General features: G+C 42.3%; 1 protein-coding gene across 5 annotated transcripts in view; it reads right to left on the bottom strand.

Annotated features, from left to right (window-relative positions):
* Positions 1–421: 421 nt before the first annotated feature.
* GPATCH2L (G-patch domain containing 2 like) overlaps positions 422–20,388 on the bottom strand; it is a 90,157-nt gene continuing 70,190 nt past the window's right edge. For 3 of the 5 annotated variants that reach the window (XM_058739763.1, XM_058739764.1, XM_058739760.1), the window contains one exon: positions 13,851–14,524. In XM_058739763.1, coding sequence (XP_058595746.1) covers positions 14,313–14,524 — 212 coding nt within the window. In that variant the 3' untranslated portion in view covers positions 13,851–14,312. Of the gene's footprint in view, positions 700–13,470; positions 14,525–20,388 lie in introns of those variants that run through there. The other 2 variants (XR_009264637.1, XM_058739759.1) reach the window with 2 other exon arrangements.

Raw genomic sequence — 20,388 nt, 5'->3', positions numbered from 1 at the left:
CAGGGGCACCTGGGTGACTCAGTTGGTTAAGCGTCCGACTCCTGATTTTGGCTCAGGTCATGATCGTAGAGTTTGTGCGTTCAAGTCCCGTGTCAGGCTCTATGCTGACAGTGCAGAGCCTGCTTCCAATTCCCTCTCTCTCTCTCTGCCCCTCCCCACTCATGTGCCCTTGCTCGTGCACTTCTCTCTCTCAAAAATAAATACATTAAAAAAAAACTTTAAAAACGAAAAGAAAAAGAAAACATAGGCAGTAATTTCTCAGACACTGGCCTTAGTAACGTTTTTCTAGGTATGTCTCTTTGGGCAAGGGAAACAAAAGCAAAAATAAACTATGGGACTACACCAAAATAAAAAGCGTTTGCACAGCAAAGGAAACCATCAACAAAATGAAAGGCAATCGACTAAAGGGGGGAAGATATTCACAAACTTTTATGATATCACAGTTTCTGTGGGTCAGTAATCTGGGAATGGCTTACCTGGGCAGTGGTGTCTCCTGGTCTCTCATGAGGTTGCAGTCAAAACGTTTTTCAGAATTGCAGTCATTTGAAGGTCTGACTGGGGCTGAAGGGCCCATTTCCACGGTGACTCACTCACGGGCTGTTGGCAGGAGGCTTGAGCTCCTTGCCACATGGGCCTTTCTGCAGGGCTGCTGGAGGGTCCTCACAACATGGCAGCTGGCTCCCTCCAGACTGAACTATCCTAGGAGGTGGGGAAGGAGGAAGGACGCTGCAATGCTTTTATGACCTACCTTCAATAGTGATCAAGTTTCAGGTAAAATATTACTTCTGCCATATTCTGCTCATTATAAGAAAGTCACTAACTAGAGCCTACGGCCAAAGAATGGGAAATTAAGCTTCACTTTCTGAAGGGAGGACTATCAGAGAATTTAGTGGACATATTGTAGAACCGGCACAGGGAGGTATTGATTCCTTGCTCTTGACTTGACTGGCACCAGCAGCAGAACCCTGGAAGATGTATCAGCAAAGATGGCCAAGTAGTCCAAAGAATGCAAGGTGTTATGAGGTTAAGAAATTTTATCCCTGCTTGTTCTTTGTCCTCCCAAAACCCTATTTGGTTGGTGACAGTGGGCAGACTGCGGCCAAAATGGACTCTGACTAGCAAGTGATTTTAGTTTCAGATGACAGTGCTGGGAAAGGAACCTGAATCTTTACCCACCAAAATAGATTTTTTAGGCTGCCACCTGTCTTGATATATAGTACTTATATTTGACACACACGAATAATGTTCTCTCTCTCATTTTCAGGACATTCTCAAGCATCTGAGTGGCACTACATGGTACTTCGCCCAAATGAGAACTGTGGAAAAGCTCAATAGTCAGTAGTCAGTATAGAATAGTGTGGTATATAGTGTAGTATAGTATAGTTTAGAATAGAGTGATATGGTATGGTATGGTGTAGTATAGTATAATTTACTACAGTATAGTTTAGTATAGAATGTTATAGTGTGATACAGAATGGGATGGGATGGGATGGGATGGAATGGAATAGGATAGGATGGAATGGAATGAGATGGAACGGAATGGAATGGAATGGAACGGAACAGAACAGAACAGAATAGAATAGAAAGAATATGTATGCTCACAGTCTAAACTTTTGCTTCGTTCTGACTCCAATGTGAGTTGCTGTGAACCTTGCCAAGCCAGATTTCTACTTTGGGTTCAGATTATTCAGATTACTAGCCAAAAGACAAAGGCTATTTTTTCCTGGCTTGAGATGAAAAATCAGACTGGGAACTCCCACATGGACCACCACTGATTGCTCAACCTAGGACTCTTTAGGGGAGAAGAGAGGAGAGGGGAGGGGAGGGGAGGGGAGGAGAGAGGAAGAAGAGGAAAGGAGAGGAGGGGAAGGAGAGGAGAGGAGAGGAGAGGAGAGGAGAGGAAGTTTCTTTAAAACAGTGATTTTCAAAATGTGCTCCCTGGACAAACAGCAGCACGCCACCTAGAAACCTGTAAGAAACACAGATTCTCAGACCCACCCTGAACCTGCTGAGTCAGAAACCCTGGAGGTGGGGTCCGGCTGTTTTAACAAGGCTTTTAGGAGATTCTCATGCCTGCTCAAGTTTGAAAATAACCGCTTAGAAAAATCCTAGGCCCAACTCACTGCATTTAATTTAATAATAACTTGGTATGGAAATGAATAAAGGAAACCTGATTTAAAATGGAGTCGGGAGGCCATGAAGGGAGAGGGGTCATGCACACACCGCTCGAGGAAGTTTCCGCATGCCTCAGTAACAGCCACCTGCCCATCACTTGCAGCTGACAGAAACCACCACCACCTCAAACTCATTCTCCTCCAGCGAACTTATGTTCAAAACAGCCCTCCCCAGTCTCCTTCTAGAACCTAAAGAAAAGCTAGCTTCCCTTTTGCCTCTTTGGACATGTCTATGGTTCGCCATAGTTTTCTTGTCCTGAATTGCAATTCCCCTATTCCCAAATAAACTCATCTTCGTTTAATTAAATTACTCTTTGTTTGATTTAAGGTTGACGTTGGTAAAGTAGCTGGGCTGGATACTTACATTTATTCTTGTTCATGCACAAACAAACAATCTCAGAAACACACACAGAGGGATCAGAACACACACAGCACAATGATGCAGATAACTCCCGAGTCGGCTACAGAGCCCGGGCTCCCCGGCTCCAGAAAGTAGAAAATGTCTAGAGTCCTTTCAAGAAGAATAAGAAGGGTGACAGAGAAGGGAGAGGAAGAGGGGAAGGAGGGGGAAAAAATGTGTATTTTTAAACCTGAGTCCATGAGATATCAATTCTTTCTACAGACCATCACAGAACGCAAACTCCAGTGCTCTTCACAGCGACCTCAGAAAGTTAAACATTTTAAATAATTTTATAGCCCAGAAAACTCAGCATTATTAATGGCGTTGTTTGGATATTTAAAAGAATAACCATCCAGCAGAGATGTGTCTGGTGCTTCAAAACTTTCTCCCAAACCACAGATAGATGGTACCCAACTAATGATGGCTCCACTTACAATTTTTTGACAATGGTGAGAAAGTGATGCGTGTTCAATAGAAACCCTACTTCAAATTTTGAATTTTGATTTTTTCCTGGGCCAGCAACACAGTGGCAGCAAGCCATGGCTCCCCATCAGCCACAGGAGCATCGGCGTCACAACCAATGTACTTAACAATATTCTATAACCACACAATCATTCTGTTTTTCACTTGCACCACAGTGCTTGATAAACCACGTGACCTATTCAACACCTTGTTATAAAATACGCTTTGTGTTATGTGATTTTGCCCAACTGCAGACTACTATAATTGTTCGGAGCACCTTTAAGGTAGGCTAGGCTGAACTACAACGTTTAGGAGGTCGAGTGGATTAAATGCATTTTCAATCGACCATATTTTGAACTTAGGATGGGTTTATTGGGACGTAACCCCACTGTAAGTTGAGGGATATCTGTGGTGTGCTTTTTACCTTGTACACACTGTGAAGGGAGTTGTTGACTACGCCTCGTTCTTCCAGAAAACTCGGAGCCAACTTAGCAAATGGACATCAATCGGCCTTCAGCATAAGAGCCTCACCGGGATGTCTTATTTTCCCTGCCTTTATTTCCTCTGCCTGGTGTTCTTTCTTACTCTCTACCTTGCTGTACCATTCATATTTTTGTCAGACATTTCAAATCCTTTTAGGAATGAGGCCGGCAATGGAAAATAAATGTAAAGGATCGGGGTGGGGGCGCATAGTTTCTTTCTCCAAGCAAACTGAAAACCTGAGGGGAGAGGCAGAGCCGCAGCCATCGGTCCAGCACAACACAGCCTTCCCTCCCTGATCCACTGCAGCAGCGGCGGGGTGGGCACCACCAGCTTCGGGAAGAGAGGGGAAGAAGAGCTGTTCGTGGCAGAAAAGCTCTTTGTACAAGTTGTTTCCTGAGGTTAGGAAAGGGGGTGGGGAGAGGATACTGAGGTCTGGCTTCTCTGTCTTACAAGATGGACCTATTTCTGTCTTCCTTAGTTTTCTCATTTTAAGATTAAAGCAGCATCCACACTGGATTGGCAAATCTGATGCAGGCCACCCAGAAGCCAGGCAGCTCTCCCTTTAAGTGCAATGCGCAGGCTACAGATAGAAACCACGCTGATTCCACTCTGCTCAGGGTCCCAGGGAGACAGGCCAGCAGTTTGGGGACAGGAAAGGAGAGACAATTACGGGCATCTGGTGCAGGCTCATTGCCAAACTCAGAGAATGCTTACTGTTGTGATCTGCTGTCTATCTAGTTTGGAACAGATCAAGGGGTATTTTTCTTAGGTAGCTACCTTGGAGGACCTCATGTCAGCTTCAAGGCAGGCTGATGGGAAAGGAATCGGGAATCAGCCACATAGCAGGGGCTGTTTGGAGCTGCCCACCCCACTAGCCAGCAGGGTTTCCCAGGAAAATTCCCATCAACAGCTCCGTCAGGACTACAGTGTCAACCTTGACCAGTCACTTCTGAGCCCAGTGACATCCATAATGACACTTCTCCACCTTCCCCTTCCCCTCAGAACATGACAGATGAGGGATTTCACGGAACAAGTCTCTGGGCTGTGATGGGAATCCGTCTCGCTCCACTGCAGGAAAAATATATATCCCCGAACAGCTGTGAGAAATTCTTTCATTATTCGGCTGCAATCTTACCACTAGCCCTTGCTTCCTCTTTTTACGGTAAAAAATGAAAACATATTAAATGGCATATTCTGACAATGATTGCTTTTAAGAACATAGGCTGGAATAACATGAGGAGAACAGAGGGTTTATGGAGCCCTGGGCTGTGGAGATAGAGGAGAATGGCCGCTGCTGGGCGGAAGGACAAGGAAGTTTCCCAGGGTGGCCTGTCGGCATAGTGACCACACAGAGACAGCAAAAGGCCGCACGGTTATGTCCCACTCTAAAGCTGTTTGCAGCAATTTACAACCATCCGGTGTCAGACTGGGGAAGCTGTGTCTAGAGGAGAAGGGAAATTTTATCAAAGGGAGAAACAGTTGTGGGGCAAATAAAGTGCAGAAGGATACCCAAAGACCATCTGCTCAATGTCGTCCACATTACAGAAGGAACTATGAGGTCCACTGAGAAGATACAAGCCTTTAGGAGGGCTCTCATGAGGAGGTTTACCCTCTGGAAACTCACCCTGAGGTCAGTGTAAGCAGTCTGAGAGGAGATGATGAGGGAAGGTTCAGGAATGGCATGGGGCGATGTTAGAGTATACCATAATTGGCCTGACTAGAAGGAGGGACTGATCAACTCAAGCAATGAAGATGGGGGCCACAAACCATCTGAGGAGGCAGTGGGGTGGTGGTGGAATTTGACCGTCTGGTCAATGGCTGGAAGACCTACTCACCTAAAAGCAGAGTATTCTGACCAGTGCCTAACTAGCCTTCTTATGTATTCACTTAATCAGTTCAACCTAGAAATAGCGCACACTTGCTGCATTCAGTTATTATATCACTTAGTTACCACAAACTCAGCAGTGTGTTTACAACACACATTTATAATCTGTAGTTTCTGTCGGTTAGAAGTCTGCACACAGCTTGGCTGAGTTCTCTGTTTCAGGGTCTCATCGGGCTGCAGTCTAGGTGTTGGCTGGGGCTGCAGTCTCCTCAGAGGGTCAACTGAGAAAAGATCTGCTTTCAAGCTCCCACAGATTTTCCCTGTAGCTGCCAGACTGAGGGTTTCAGTTTCTTGCTGGAGTCTACCCTCAACTATTAGAGAGCGCTCACTCACAGTTCCTTGCCACATGAACTTCTCCAATAGGGTCCCTCACTTCATGGAACTCTGCTTCTTCAAAGCCAGCAAAAGAGAGAGGCAGAGGGAGAGGAGGAGGGAGAGAGAGGCTGCTAGCAAGGGAGTCTTGGATAATGTAATCATGGATGTGATGTCTCATTGTCTTTGCCATATTCTATTGGTTAGAAGGAAGTCACAGTCAAGAGAAGGGGACTGTACAAAGAGGGTAGACCAGGAGGCAGGGGTCATGGGAACATTTTAGAGCCTGCCCACTACATCTATTATGAGCCAGACTCTGTTATAGGCACCCGGGAGGGTTACAGCAATGAACAATAAGTCCTACCTTAAGAGGGAAGTGGTGAGGGATGGGGGAAGGAGGAAGGAGCGGGATCTATTTGTAAATTAAAGATCATATGCCAGATTAAAAGATGTGTCTACAAATTTCAATCTCTGGACCTCATTTGGATTCTGATTTTCTTAATGTAAAAAAAAAAATCTCTGATAATTAAGAAACAATTAGAAATGTGAATCTCAACTGGATATTTGATGACATTAAGAAATTATTGTTAGTTTTAAATGTATGGTGATTGTATTTGTCTCTTTTAATAGAGTCCTTAGTTTTTTGGAATTTCTTACTGAAATAGTAAAGATAAAATGATGTATGTCTAAGAGATTTTCTTGAAAAACCTACGGGTGTGAGAGAAGGTGGAGATATGGATGAAGCACAATTTCCAGGGGCTGGTAGTTATGGGGCTGGGATGATGGGCATATGGGAGCTCATGAAGCTATTCTGTCAACTTTTGTGGGTGCTCAAAATCCTGCATAACAAAAGCTTTAAAAAATAAACGTATCAGTATATACTCTTAATAGTAATCATAGAAATGCAGACGAAAACCATGTGAGACCACTTTGTGTCTATCAAATTGGCAGAATTTTTTTTTTTTTTTTTTGGTGATGCTACCCATTGCAAGTAAAGGTGTGATAAAACAGATATTCTGATGCATTGTTGGGAAAGGATGGGGGAGGGGTGGGGTATAAATCGGTACACTCTTCAGAAAGCATTTTGATAATATGTATCAAGAGTCTTAAAAATGTTCATATCCTTTCATCCAATAATTCCATTTCTGGAAATGTACTCTAAAGAAATAGCCATTGGGGCACCTGGGTGGCTCAGCTGGTCAAGCATCTGACTCTTGATATTGGCTCAGGTCATGATCTCACGGTCCCGGGATCAAGCCTTGTGTCAAGCTTCGCACTGAGCATGGAGCTTGCTTGGGATTCTCTCTCCCTGTCTCTGCTCCTCCCCCAATCATGCTCATTCAATCTCTCTCTCAAAATAAATAAACTTGAAAGAAATAGCTTTCAAAGTGGACAAAGTTGGGGCACCTGGGTGGCTCAGTTGGTTAAGCGTCCGACTTCAGCTCAGGTCACGATCTCGCAGTCCGTGAGTTCGAGCCCCGCGTCGGCCTCTGGGCTGATGGCTCAGAGCCTGGAGCCTGCTTCCGATTCTGTGTCTCCCTCTCTCTCTGCCCCTCCCTCGTTCATGCTCTGTCTCTCTCTGTCTCAAAAATAAAATAAAACGTGGGGCGCCTGGGTGGCGCAGTCGGTTAAGCGTCCGACTTCAGCCAGGTCACGATCTCGCGGTCCGTGAGTTCGAGCCCCGCATCAGGCTCTGGGCTGATGGCTTGGAGCCTGGAGCCTGCTTCCGATTCTGTGTCTCCCTCTCTCTCTGCCCCTCCCCCGTTCATGCTCTGTCTCTCTCTGTCCCAAAAATAAAAATTAAAAAAATAAATAAATAAATAAATAAAAAAATAAAATAAAATAAAACGTTAAAAAAAATTTTTTAAAAAAAAGTTAAAAAAAAAAAAACAAACAAAGTGGACAAAGTTTATGCACAAAGACATTTACTATAGGAATATAGTAGAGAATTCACCTTTCCCAAAGAACACTCTGGCCTTTGCCCTCGGCTTTGGGAAGTGATCCCTAGGTCTTTAGAATGTTTTGCCTGGTAAGAGCGTCTTTGTTTACGTGGGGGCCTTGGCTAACGGACAGTCTAACACATCCAGTCTAGAGGGGCTGGATACTAAAGATCAGCCACACAGGCTGTCAACCATGGAGTTCCAATAAAAACTCTGGACATCAAGGCTTAGGTGAGCTTCCCTGGTTGGCAATACTCATTCCATGCATGTTGTCACACAGGGTTGCTGGAAAAGTAATGCTGTCTATGACTCCATGGGAAGAGGACAAATCCATGTCTGGAACTTTCCTGAAATCTCTTCCCATGGCTGTTTTCATCTGTATCTTTTAATTGTAATAGACTATAGCCACGAATATAATAGCTACCAGTGAGGTCTGTGAGTCCCCCTAGTGAGTTATCAAAACTCAGGGCAGTCTTGGGAACTCCCAAACTTACAACTTGTAAACTGCTCCTAACTTCGCAGTTGGGTGCCAGAGATGAAGGCAGTCTTGTGGATTGTGCCTCCTCTAATTTTGCATGGGTTATTTACAAAATAGAAAAAAAATTCTTGGGAACAACAGAATAATAGTTCAATTAATAGCAGCACTGTATATTCCACGTACACGGTATTATGCAGGCACTAAATACAGCATTATAAAGAATTTATATATTAAGAGGGCAAAGACTATGTAACATGCCCAATGCAAAATGTTTGATGCATATTATTACTATAGGCACGTAGAGTAATGTCCAGATGAATTATACAAAAATGCCAAGGAGTGCTCTTTTGGGTGCTAAGATTAAAAAAAAAAAAATGTCTACTTCTCTAAACTTTTCAAATGGTGTACAGGATGCCACTATGTACAACTTACTTTGATAATTAGAAATGTGCGTGTATTTGGTTACTAAATTTTAGCCACATTAGCAATGATTCTGTAGCTTAAGAAAGGTAGTTCATGACTGGGCAACTCTCAAAAGCTCAAACCCATGTGACTAAAGATGTCACCGAAAGGAAAGGGAGATGAAACAAAAGGAAACATAAGCAGCTATCGGCATTCTGACAAGCACAAATATAAAGGGTGGAAAGAAGAAACAGAACCAAGGACCTAGAGAGCAAGGAGCAGGAAGTGCAGAGAACAGTGACAGGCGGTGCTATAAAACAGAAGTTCATGGTAACAGTTCATGTGAGTCTCTGACACTTCATATGGCCTGGTAAACCCTTGGGATCACTTCCAGGTTAGCACTAAGGCTTCAGTCTTTGAGTGAGGCAAAGGGGACTTGACCTGAACGAGTGCTCAAAACACTTCCCCAAATAATGAATCTATTCTTACAGGCTTCTGTTCTTCAAAATCTTGGCAGAGTGGAATGTGAACAAAAACGAATAAACAAGATGGGCTGTGGTTTAAAGAGTGCCAGGAGGCTGAGGCCAGCAATGAGTTGAAATTTGCAAAAAGAGCCCAAAGCATCAAAAATGGTTTCTGCTTTTTAAAGTTAAGTTTAGGGCCAGGTGAAAAACAAAGATGACACGAGCCACAGTTTATGAATGGCAGTGATTTTTATCAGAAAGAAGGCAGAACTTCTATACCCTTAATTTGCTTCCATCTTTTCTGTCAAATAACATCTTCTACCATGAAATGGGTAACACAAATGTTGATAAGAGAGAATTAAATCCCCGAGTGAAGAGATTATAAAAAGTGCACCTGTTCTCTGGCTACTCTAATGAATTAAAGTCGCTTACCTCAATGAATTACTTTCCAGGATGCTGATAACCCTTGCAAATGGGATTGCTAAATTATTGTCAGGGATCTTGCAGGCAACCAGGCGAGTAGAAGATTCTAGAAGATGAAGGTTGGAGCTTTTATAACAAACTAGTAGCCTAGATATAGTGCGTTACATTTCACTAGGCATTTTCACACACATTCTTGTTTGTTCTTTGCCAATAAATAATATGGTTCGATCAAATGAAAGAATAAATGCTAAATTGCAAAGTCCCATATAGAGGTTTGAAATTATAAGATAGACACAATTATTCCATCCATCTTACAGACGAACGCGCTGAGGTTCAAATAGGCTTGCCCAAGGTCCCACTTCTGGTCCATTTTGAAAATACAGGGGCTTGTCACTGACCCCCAAACAAGAATCTCAAATTCTAAATAACCTCCAAGCACTCAGGAAACAAAGTGGTAAACACTGGGCTGTTGTACGGATTCATTCACAAAACACACACATGCAACAAACTGACATCATTTCCATCTTTGCTGTGATTATTAGATCCTTGGATAAGGTCTATCTGTAATTCAACAAAGCATTTCCCAATCACCTCCTATTGGGCACAAGTTTGGGCTATCCCTTAAAGGATCGTAGAAGCAGGTTGGAAGAGGTGCCAGTCAGGAAACCTGGAAAATTGTGTTAATGGGGCTGGGAGCTGAGTCGGGGTAGGCTGGGTCAGAGCCTGGTAACTACCAAAATTTGTATCTTATTTCTCTTACGGTTATATTAGTATGTGCAATAGACTTTTCACGTATTGACGGGAAACAGTGGAATTTCCTGGGGAACTATCGGTGAACTCACAGAACTGACGGGAGTGTGGAGAGGCAGGCTGAGGAGGGGCAAGACTTAACTGGCTAGAACAACTGTCTTGTCAGGGCACTCCTCCTGGAATGTGGACGTGCGGTGTTGTCTCTTGTTGTTGGAGGCTGTCCTGATAATCAATCTAGTCGAGATTGGAAGTTTGGGACGGTAAGTCCTGATGCTGAGCTTTAGTAGCGTGCCCACCCCTTGGGAAGGGGAGGAGAGATTTCCCCCTCCCCACTGCACCCCCCAAACCAGACCTGTTGCTGGAAACAAGGTGAATGAACCATGTTTGGGTCCCAGGGGTAATCTGTTTCCGGGCCCACGTTAACATGTGGAGGGACTTCAGGAAGAAAACACTCCTCCCACAGAACTGTTGGGGTAGGACTGAACGACAGAATGAATAGGAAAATGCTTCAGTAATGGTAAGATGCTTACTCTTATTATTAATGGGATGGGAGGAGGAAAAACTTCTCTGGTGCATTTTGAGAAGGAAAAGAGCATGTCCACCTGTGCCTTCTGGGCTCTCTTTTGAAGGCTGCCTGCTCACAGGGGTCACTGCTTTCTGATGTGTAGTAACTTAATGGGGTGGACTCTGTCCCTGTCTCAAGGCAGCTTCCTTCAAGAAGGGAAATGCAACCCACTTGGCAACTCTAAAGCCCTGCATTCCATTTAGTTGGAAAGCTGACATCTGGGTCTCTATCTCTCTGGTTACTGGGTCTCTCAGTTGGATGCCATCTAGGAAGGAAAATGATCTTATCTATCCACCTATCCCATATCCAATTACAGTCAAGTCAGAGGGTGCACTGAGCTAACAATGGCAAACGGGGCCAGTGGAAGGCAGGCTGGAAAGAGGCCCCAAGGTTGGACGCTCTTGCTCATAGTGGCTTAATCCAGTTCTCATGTCGGTTTTCATAAGCATGCAGCTTTTGAAGGAGCCAGAATACACAGGCACCTGACAAGGAATTTTACCCTGTGGAGGATGAGATAGAAATATACCAAAGTGGTTAACAGTATGGATTCTGACTCAGAATACGTGGGTTCAAATCTGGGCTCTGCCACTTAATAGCTCTGTTGTCTCAGGCAAGTTAATTAACCTCTTCGTGCCTCATCTGTTAAATGGGAATAATGTTAGTACCTACCCCACTGCGTTATTATGCAGATTAATTGAGACAATGCACATAAAGCACCAGAACACTGTCTGGCACATAGTAAGTCTCAATAAATAATCCTCATCATTCAGAACACAGCTAGTTTAATTAGTTAATTAGTTAAATAGATGCTAGTTTAATTAAGGGGATCAGTAACTACCATACCCAATGCGATTGCCTCATGAATATTAATCTAATGAGAAGTTTCTAAAGGTTATTCAAGGGCTTTGTCCTAGATCTCACCCTCTCATTTTTGCCAGGGATGGAGACCAACATAGAAAAGGTATGCCTGTCAAATCTGCAGATTCACCAAATCCATGAATCAAGGTGTATGCGTGTAACATCAGGATCTGATTTTAAAAGATCTTTGCAAAGTGGAACAACAAACTAATCTAATGAGATTAGATGTAAGAGCAGTTTTTGTACTTTTCTTCAAGTAGGTCCAAATAAAACCAAATCGTGTACGTACAGTATGGAAAAATATGATTTTAGCTATAGCAGGCATCAAAAATGCAAAGAGATTTTAAATTAGTGTTATTTTAAAACAAGTCCAAAGGATGTCTTCTGAAGCCAGCAAACTGAGTCTTCAGCTAAGTGAACACAAGTATAAAAAACAGAAGTGGATATTTCCCACTTCTGAGGTGAAGGGTCGGGGATTAGGCAGGGACAGTGAGGCTATCCAAGGAGTTTGAAAAGCAAGGCCATTGGCATGCTTCCAAGTCAAGGCCTTTGATGAACAACCAAATATAAGGGTTAAATCTAAAGGGACTTAACAGGATTGTGAATGGCAAAGAATCAGGAGTTGGGAACCAAGTGGAAATCGGGTCTAAGTGAAAGAAGTGTGAACGTATGGAAAAGATATAAGGGGTAATGGCCATGAGCACCAGAAAACAGATCTTGGTTAGCACAAGAAAATGTTTTCTAAGAGTTGAGATTTCCGACTACGGATGAACAATATTGGGAGGCAGTAGCATTCAGACAACCTTTGAGTTTACCGGGAAAATTGTGACAAGTTGACACATAAGATGGGGAACGGGACTGGATCACAGATTTAAGTCCCTGTTAATTCTGGATTTCTGGGATTCTTTTGCAAAAGAGTAAATACATAGTCTTTTTGCCTGCAAGCACAGCATCCATCATGTTAGGGAACATCAATCCATGACGTAACCCAGAAATTAAAGTTCAGTATAGCCACCCCTGAGCTGCCATGTTGATAGTTAGCCAAGCTCCTGACACAAGAGTTCAAAGACACTGAAGTCTTGTTTTTCTTGATGCCCATGGAGAGTTTGCAATCACCTGGCTGTGGGCTGCAGCCCTCTGGATGGAAAGCATGTCTGAGTCAGTGCCTGTGTCAGGAGACAGATGGAAGCTGGCCACATGACCCCTGGTCCCACATCCATTCCACCAAATGGAGAGACATGACAAGCCTTTTATTTTCAGGACAGAACGCCATTGATTATTCCCTGTTAATGCTTCCCTGTCGATGGCGGGCAGGGACTAGAGGGAAATGGAAGGATGTGATATCCGGGCCCCCCAAAGGGAAAATCAATGTGATATGGTTTGTATTTCATCCTAGGATAACCTCTTTTTCTGAGTGCCAACCCACAGGCCACTGTTTCTCTCTCCACAAACTCCCCCAGACATTGTCACACCCTTTCACACTCACCAAAGGACAGGGAGGGAGAGGAGAGGAGAGAAGGACCAGGCGCTAGGAATTATTAAACTCTGCTTTCATTCTCTTTCAGAAATTTACAGTCACTAAGAGGCTACAGGATGCACAGAGACTCCTTAGCAGGTTCAGATCAGAGGGGAAGAGCCTACTAAGTCAGTCTAAGAAACCCTTGTCTGACTTATTACTGATGCATCCAGCAGTCAGCTAATCTCAAAGGATGACCTTGGAAAACCGACAACCTAGAAACTGCATGCCCCCTGGCACAATGCTGAAAGTTACAAGTTCAAAGAGGCAAAGACTTGTATTGCAGGGAGGTGAGAGGCAAGAAGCAACCTTTCTTTGTGTACACACACACACACACACACACACACACACACACAAATCAAACACCAAAAGTGTTTATGTTCCTCCCTCCCCAGAAGGAACCCAACATTTGAAACAAAATGCTTGAGGATCTCGGATCTAACAGAAAGGAGAATTCTGGTTCCCTCTGGGGTCTCAGGGTGAAGTTAAAGCAATACTACTTTATTGTCTTTGAAGTGGGGGTGCAAACCAGTAATATCCTGGTACCTAGAGCTATATTCACCTTTTGGTTCCAGAAAGGGCATTTGATTAGCACTTAACCTCCTCAGTATTGCATGCAGCCCCACAGACCCACAAAGGAGCGATGCCCCCGGCAAGCTCTAGGAAGATACTATTGCTATTTTTCCCCTTCACGTAGGAGTTACCCCAGGAGAAGTGAATAGATTTTTTTCCACCTACCTTACTCCCCGGGGCTGAGAATCGTGGGCTGAGCCCTCTGCCTGAGAGAGGCCGGACCGGCTGATCTCCAGTGGGCTTTCCAGCTCTCAGACTCCGTGTTGGGTCCCTGTGGTGCAGACTGGAGGGGCAGGACTGAGGGTCTGTTTTCTGCTTGTAGCAAGAATGGAGCAGCTCATCTTTTGCATACCTTCACCATGTGGATAACTAGAGTTACAGCAGTATGCTTTTCGTATGCATTGCTATATATATAGGATTGTATGTGTTACAAACATGAGCTACTTTTTTAATACCTTGGAATAAAAGCTTGTGTCCTAGCAGGGACATGATTAATTTTGTTACTTATTTCAGAAATGACCTGTAAACAATGCTACCAGCCAGACGGTGGTACATGAACATCCTAGAATAGTCTTCAGGCAGTTCCTCTACACAACCCTGGATTCTTCTCCCCACAGGGGATCTGCTTCATGCCTTGGGTTCTACCCCCCTCAGCTGGTCACAGTCACTTGTGCCTGAGTCCTTTTCCCCTAGACTCTGGGGCTCCATCGACATCACTTCTGTGCAGCCTGGGCTGTTTGCTCTAGTCCATACGGACAAGTGCTCAGGACCTTTGAGTTTGTGGAGAGGGGTGCTGAAGACATCTGCAGGCAGTCGTTTAGTCCCAAACCAGGGATATCCTGTAGGAAGAGACATTATCCTAATCAGAACAGATGCTGGTCAGAATACTCAGGGGCAGGACTCCAGCATGGCTGTGGAAGTTCCTTTTGAAACAATGGCAAAATACATAGGGTTCCATGGCTGATTCTGAAAGGAAATGCCCGGAGGTCTCAAGGATCTCCAAACTGCGGGGAGGGAGGACCCCTCAGACAGCTCAGGAGCAAGGGCCTCTGTCCAGTACTTCCTGCCCAGGTCCTGAGCTTGATGGGGAGATGGGTTCTATACATCCCCCTCATCTACTCAAAAACACTTACCTATCTATGCTCACATACATTTTTAAAAAAATTTTTAATGTTTATTTATTTCTGAGACAGGGAGAGGCAGAGCATGAGTGGGGGAGGGGCAGAGAGAGAGGGAGACACAGAATCCGAAACAGGCTCCAGGCTCTGAGCTGTCAGCACAGAGCCCGACGCAGGGCTCAAACTCACAAACCGTGAGATCATGACCCGAGCCGAAGTCGGTCGCTCAGAGAATTTTATTTTGCTTGTTCTTAACCTCATATAAATGGAATGATACAATATGTTCTCACGCATTGGCTCATTTGCTCAACATTATGTTTCTGAGATTCATCCATGTTGCTGCATGTGGTTTGTTAATCCTCATTTCTATACAGCATTCCATTGTGTGAAGACGTCGCAATTTATGAATTCATTCTGTTGATGGCCGTTTGTGTATTTTTAGTTTGGGTTGCTATGAATACAGCTGCTATGTGCATGTATTTGGGTGCACTTATGTTTACATGTCTACTGAATATACACCTAAAAGTTAAATTGCTAGGTGGTTGGGTTTGCATCTGTTCAGCTTTAATGGATATTGTTAAATAACTTTCCAAGGCGGTTTGCCAGGCTTCGGGGAGTGCCTGCTGGTCCACATCCTTACCAGTACTCAATGTTGTCAATCTTTTTAATTTCAGCCATTCTGTTCAGTGTGTAATGGTATATAGCATTGGGGTTTTAATTTGCATTTCATGAATGACTAATGATACTTAGTACATTTTCATACATTTATTGGCCATTGAGATATCTTTTGTGATGCTTTGTCCAAGTCATTTGCCCATTATTCAGTTGGATTATCTGTTTGCTTTAACTGATTTGTAGCAGCTTTAAAAGTAGATTCTGTGGTGTATCACATTAATTTGTGATACGTGAATCAACATGAAACACCACAGAATCTATTTTTAAAAGTGCTACCTGAAAAACACAAAAGACCCCATCGAAAACCTGCTAGAACTTGATCCATGAATTCAGCAAAGTTGCAGGATGTAAAATCAATGTACAGAATCAGCCGCATTTCTATACATCAGCAATGAAGCAGTAGAAAGAGAAATCAAGGAATCAATCCCATTTACAACTGCACCCAAAACCATAATATACCTAGAAATAAATCTAACCAAAGAGGTAAAAGATCTGTATGCTAAAAATTATAGAAAGCTTATGAAAGAAATTGAAGAAGACACAAACAAATGGAGAAATAGTCCATGCTCATGGATTGGAAAAACAGATATTGTTAAAAAATCTTTACTAACCCAAAGTAATCAGTGCAATCCCCATCAAAATTACACCACCATTCTTCACAGAGCTAGAACAAACAATCCTAAAATTTGTATGGAACCACAAAAGACTCTGAATATAGCCGAAGTAATGTTGAAAAAGAAAACCAAAGCTGGAGGCATCACAGTTCCAGACTTCAAGCTGCATTACAAAGCTGTAATCATCAAGACAGTATGGTACTGGCAGAAGAATAGACACTCAGATCAATGGAACAGAATACAGAACCCAGAAATAGACCCACAAATGTATGGCCAACTAATCTTCAACAAAGCAGGAAAGGATATCCAATGGGAAAAAAAATACAGTCTCTTCAGCAAATGGTGCTGGGAAACTGGACAGCGACATGCAGAAGAATGAAACTGGACTGCTTTCTTACACCATACACAAAAATAAATTCAAAATGGATGAAAGACCTAAATGTGAGACAGGAAACCATCAAAATCCTACAGGAGAAAACAGACAACAACCTCTTGGACCTCACCTGCAGCAACTTGTTACCAGACATGTCTCCAGCGGCAAGGGAAACAAAAGCAAAAATGAACTATTGGGACCTCATCGAGACAAACAGCTTCTGCACAGTGAAGGAAACAACCAACAAAACTGACAGGCAACGCTCCATATGGGAGAAGATATTTGCAGATGACATAGCAGATAAAAGGTCAGTATCCAAAATCTATAAAGAACTTATCAAACTCAACACCCAAAAAGCAAATAATCCAGTGAAGAAATGGGCAGAAGACATGAATAGACACTTCTCCAAAGAAGACATCCACATGGCTAACAGACACATGAAAAGATGCTCAACATCACTCATCATCAGAGAAATACAAATCAAAACCACAATGAGATACCACCTCATACCTGCCAGAATGGCTAAAATTAGTAACTCAGGACACAACAGATGTTGGTGAGGATGCAGAGAAAGGGGAACCCTTTTGCACAGCTGGTGGGAATGCAAACTGGTGCAGCCACTCTGGAAAAGAGTATGGACATTCCTCAAAAATTTTTTAAAAATAGAATTACTCTACGACCCAGCAATTGCACTACTATTTATCCACAGGATGCAAAAATGCTGATTTAAAGAAACATAAGCACCCCAGTGTTTATAGCAGCACTCTCATCAATAGCCAAAGTATGGAAAGAGTCCAAATGTCCACTGACTGATGAATGGATAAAGAAGATGTGGTGTATAATATATTCTACATTCTATATACATACAATGAGTGGAATATTATCCGTGATCAAAAAGAATGAAATCTTGCCACTTGTAACAACACGGATGGAACCAGAGTATATTATGCTAAGAGAAATAAGTCAATCAGAGAAAGACAAATATGTGATTTCATTCATATGTGGAATCTAAGAAATGAAATAAATGACCATAGGGGAAGGGAAGGAAAAATAAGATAAAAACAGAGAGGGAGGCAAACCATAAGAGACTCTTAAATACAGAGAACAAACTGAGGGTTGCTAGAGGGGAGGGGAGTGGGGGAAAGGACTAGATGTGTGATGGGTATTAAGGAGGGCACTTGCTGGGATGAGTGCTAGGTGTCATACGTAAGTGATGAATCACCGGGTTCTACTCCTAAAACCAATACTACACTGTATGTTAACTACCTTGAATTTAAGTAATTTTTTTTAAAAAAAGGTTCTGGATGCAAGTCCTTTGTCAGATATTTGTATTGCAGATATAATCTCCTACCCTGTGGCTGGCTTTTTTACTCTCAGTGGGGTCTTTTGACTTTAATGTAATCCAATGCATCAATTTTTAACTTTCTAGGTAATATTTTTTATATTTTAAGAAATCTTACCCCACTTCGAGGCATTGGAGATATGATTTTTCTTTTTTTTTTTTTTCCTGTTAGTTTTGTCGTTTTTACCGTTTCACCTTTAGGATGTAATCTTTATGGAATTGGTTTTAAGTAGTGAAAATAGGGATCCATATTTATACCACAAATGAATATCCAACTGAGTAAGCACTATTTATTGAAAAGGTCCTCTATTCTTTACTGCACAATATAGTCACCTTTGTTTTTAGCCAACTGACTGTATGTGTGTGGATCTGCTTCCAGTCTATTTTGTGCCATTGGTGTATTTGTCAATATGTGCACTAATAATACCACATAGTACTATAGCTTTATAAGAAGTCTCGATACCTAGTGGTGTTAAGTCTTTGAAGGAGCTTTGCTCCTTCAAGAACATCTACTCTATTCTTGGGTTTTTAACATATTCTTTTTTCTTTTTTAAGTAATCTCTATGGCCAACGTGGGACTTGAACTCATGACCCCAATATCAAGAGTCACATGCTTTACAGACTGAGCCAGCCAGGCACCCTCGTCTTTACTATTTTCATGTAAATTTCACAATTAACTTAATTCCAACCCCTACCCTCCTCCCAAAACCCAAACTGCTGTGGTTTTTACTGGGACTGCATTCCTTCTATAGACTAATTTGGTAAGAACCGATATTTGAGATTTTCAGTTCATGAACACAGCAAATCTCTCCATTTATGTAGGTCTTTTAAATTTTCTTTTAATAATGTTTTCTCTGTAAAGACCTTGCACATCTTTCATCGGATATATTCCCAGGTATTTTATATCTTTAATGTCATTGTAAATGGTGTTTTAAAATTTCACTTTCTACTTATTGCTTACTCATATTCTGTTCATAGTAGTTACAGGATATAGTAATATAGTACATATATAGTGAGATACACTCACACACACACACACACACACACACACACACCATGAATCCAGGGACTTTGATATATTTGTATTTTTTTATGTTTATTTATTTATTTGAGAGAGAGAGAGAGAGAGAGAGAGAGAGAGAAGCAGAGAGAGGGAGAGAGAGAATCCCAAGCAAGTTCCATGCCCCATGTAGGCTTGATCTCACAACCGTGAGATCATGACCTGAGCCAAAATAGATGCTTAACTGACTGAGCCACCCAGGCACCACTGTATTTGTAGTAATCCTGCTAAGCCACAGATTCTTTAGGATTTTCTACATAAACAATCATATCATCTGTGAATAGACAGTTTATCTCTTCCTTTTCAGTCTTTATAACCTTTTTTCTTGCCTTATTACAACAGTTACAATCTCCAGCACAATATTGCAGGTACTATTAGAAGGTATTCCTTTTTTTTTTTTTAAGATTTTATTATTTTTAAGTAATCTCTGCATCCAACATGGGGCTTGAATCTACGACCCTGAGATCAAGAGTTGCATGCTCCACCAATTTAGCCAGAGAGGTGCCCCAGCAGGTATTCCTAATCTCAGGGAGAAAGCTTTCAACATTTTGCTACTAACTATGATATTTTATTGATGATCTTTACCAGTTTAAGAACATCTCCTTCTATTCCTAGTGTGTTGAGTATATATCATGAATAATTATTTGATTTTATTAAATGCTTTTTCTACATCATTCTATTGAGGTGATCTCATTCTTTTTCTCCTTTATGATGCTAATTTGGTTAAATACGCTGATATAAAAAAAATTTTTTTTAACGTTTATTTATTTTTGAGACAGAGAGAGACAGAGCATGAACAGGGGAGGGGCAGAGAGAGAGGGAGACACAGAATCTGAAACAGGCTCCAGGCTCTGAGCTGTCAGCACAGAGCCTGACGCGGGGCTCGAACTCCTGGACCGTGAGATCATGACCTGAGCCGAAGTCGGACGCTTAACCGACTGAGCCACCCAGGCGCCCCTAAATACGCTGATTTTAAATTGAGGTATAATTCATATACCATAATGTTCATCCTTTTAAAGTGTGCAATTCAGTGGTCTTCAGTATATTCATAAAGCTGTGCAACTGTCACCAGTATCTAATTCCAGAACATTTTAATCATTCCCAGAAAGAAACTCCATACCCATTGGCAGTCACTCCCCATTACCCTCTTCCCCCAGTCTCTGGAAGCCACGAATCCACTTTCTGTCTACATAAATTTTGCCTATTCTGGACATTTCACTTATAAGTGGAATCATATAATCATATAAGTGGAATCATATCATATAATATGCTTTAGTGTCAGACTTCTTTCACTTAGCATAATATCCTTAAGGTTCATCCATGTAGCATGAATCAGTACTTCATTCCTTTTCACGGTTGAATGATACTGTCATATGGATATAACACATTTTGTTGACCAATTCATTAGTTGGACATTTGAGTTGTTTCCACTTTTTGGCTATTATGAATAATGCTGCTATGAACATAGGGAGTAAGATTTCTGGGTCATATAGTAAACTGCACTTAACTTTTTGAGGAACT

The sequence above is a fragment of the Neofelis nebulosa genome, chromosome 7, assembly GCF_028018385.1.
Source record: "Neofelis nebulosa isolate mNeoNeb1 chromosome 7, mNeoNeb1.pri, whole genome shotgun sequence".
In the NCBI taxonomy this organism is placed as follows: Eukaryota; Metazoa; Chordata; class Mammalia; order Carnivora; family Felidae; genus Neofelis; species Neofelis nebulosa.
The sequence above is the reverse complement of the archived record's forward strand: the minus strand, read 5'-3'. Positions and strand labels throughout refer to the sequence as shown.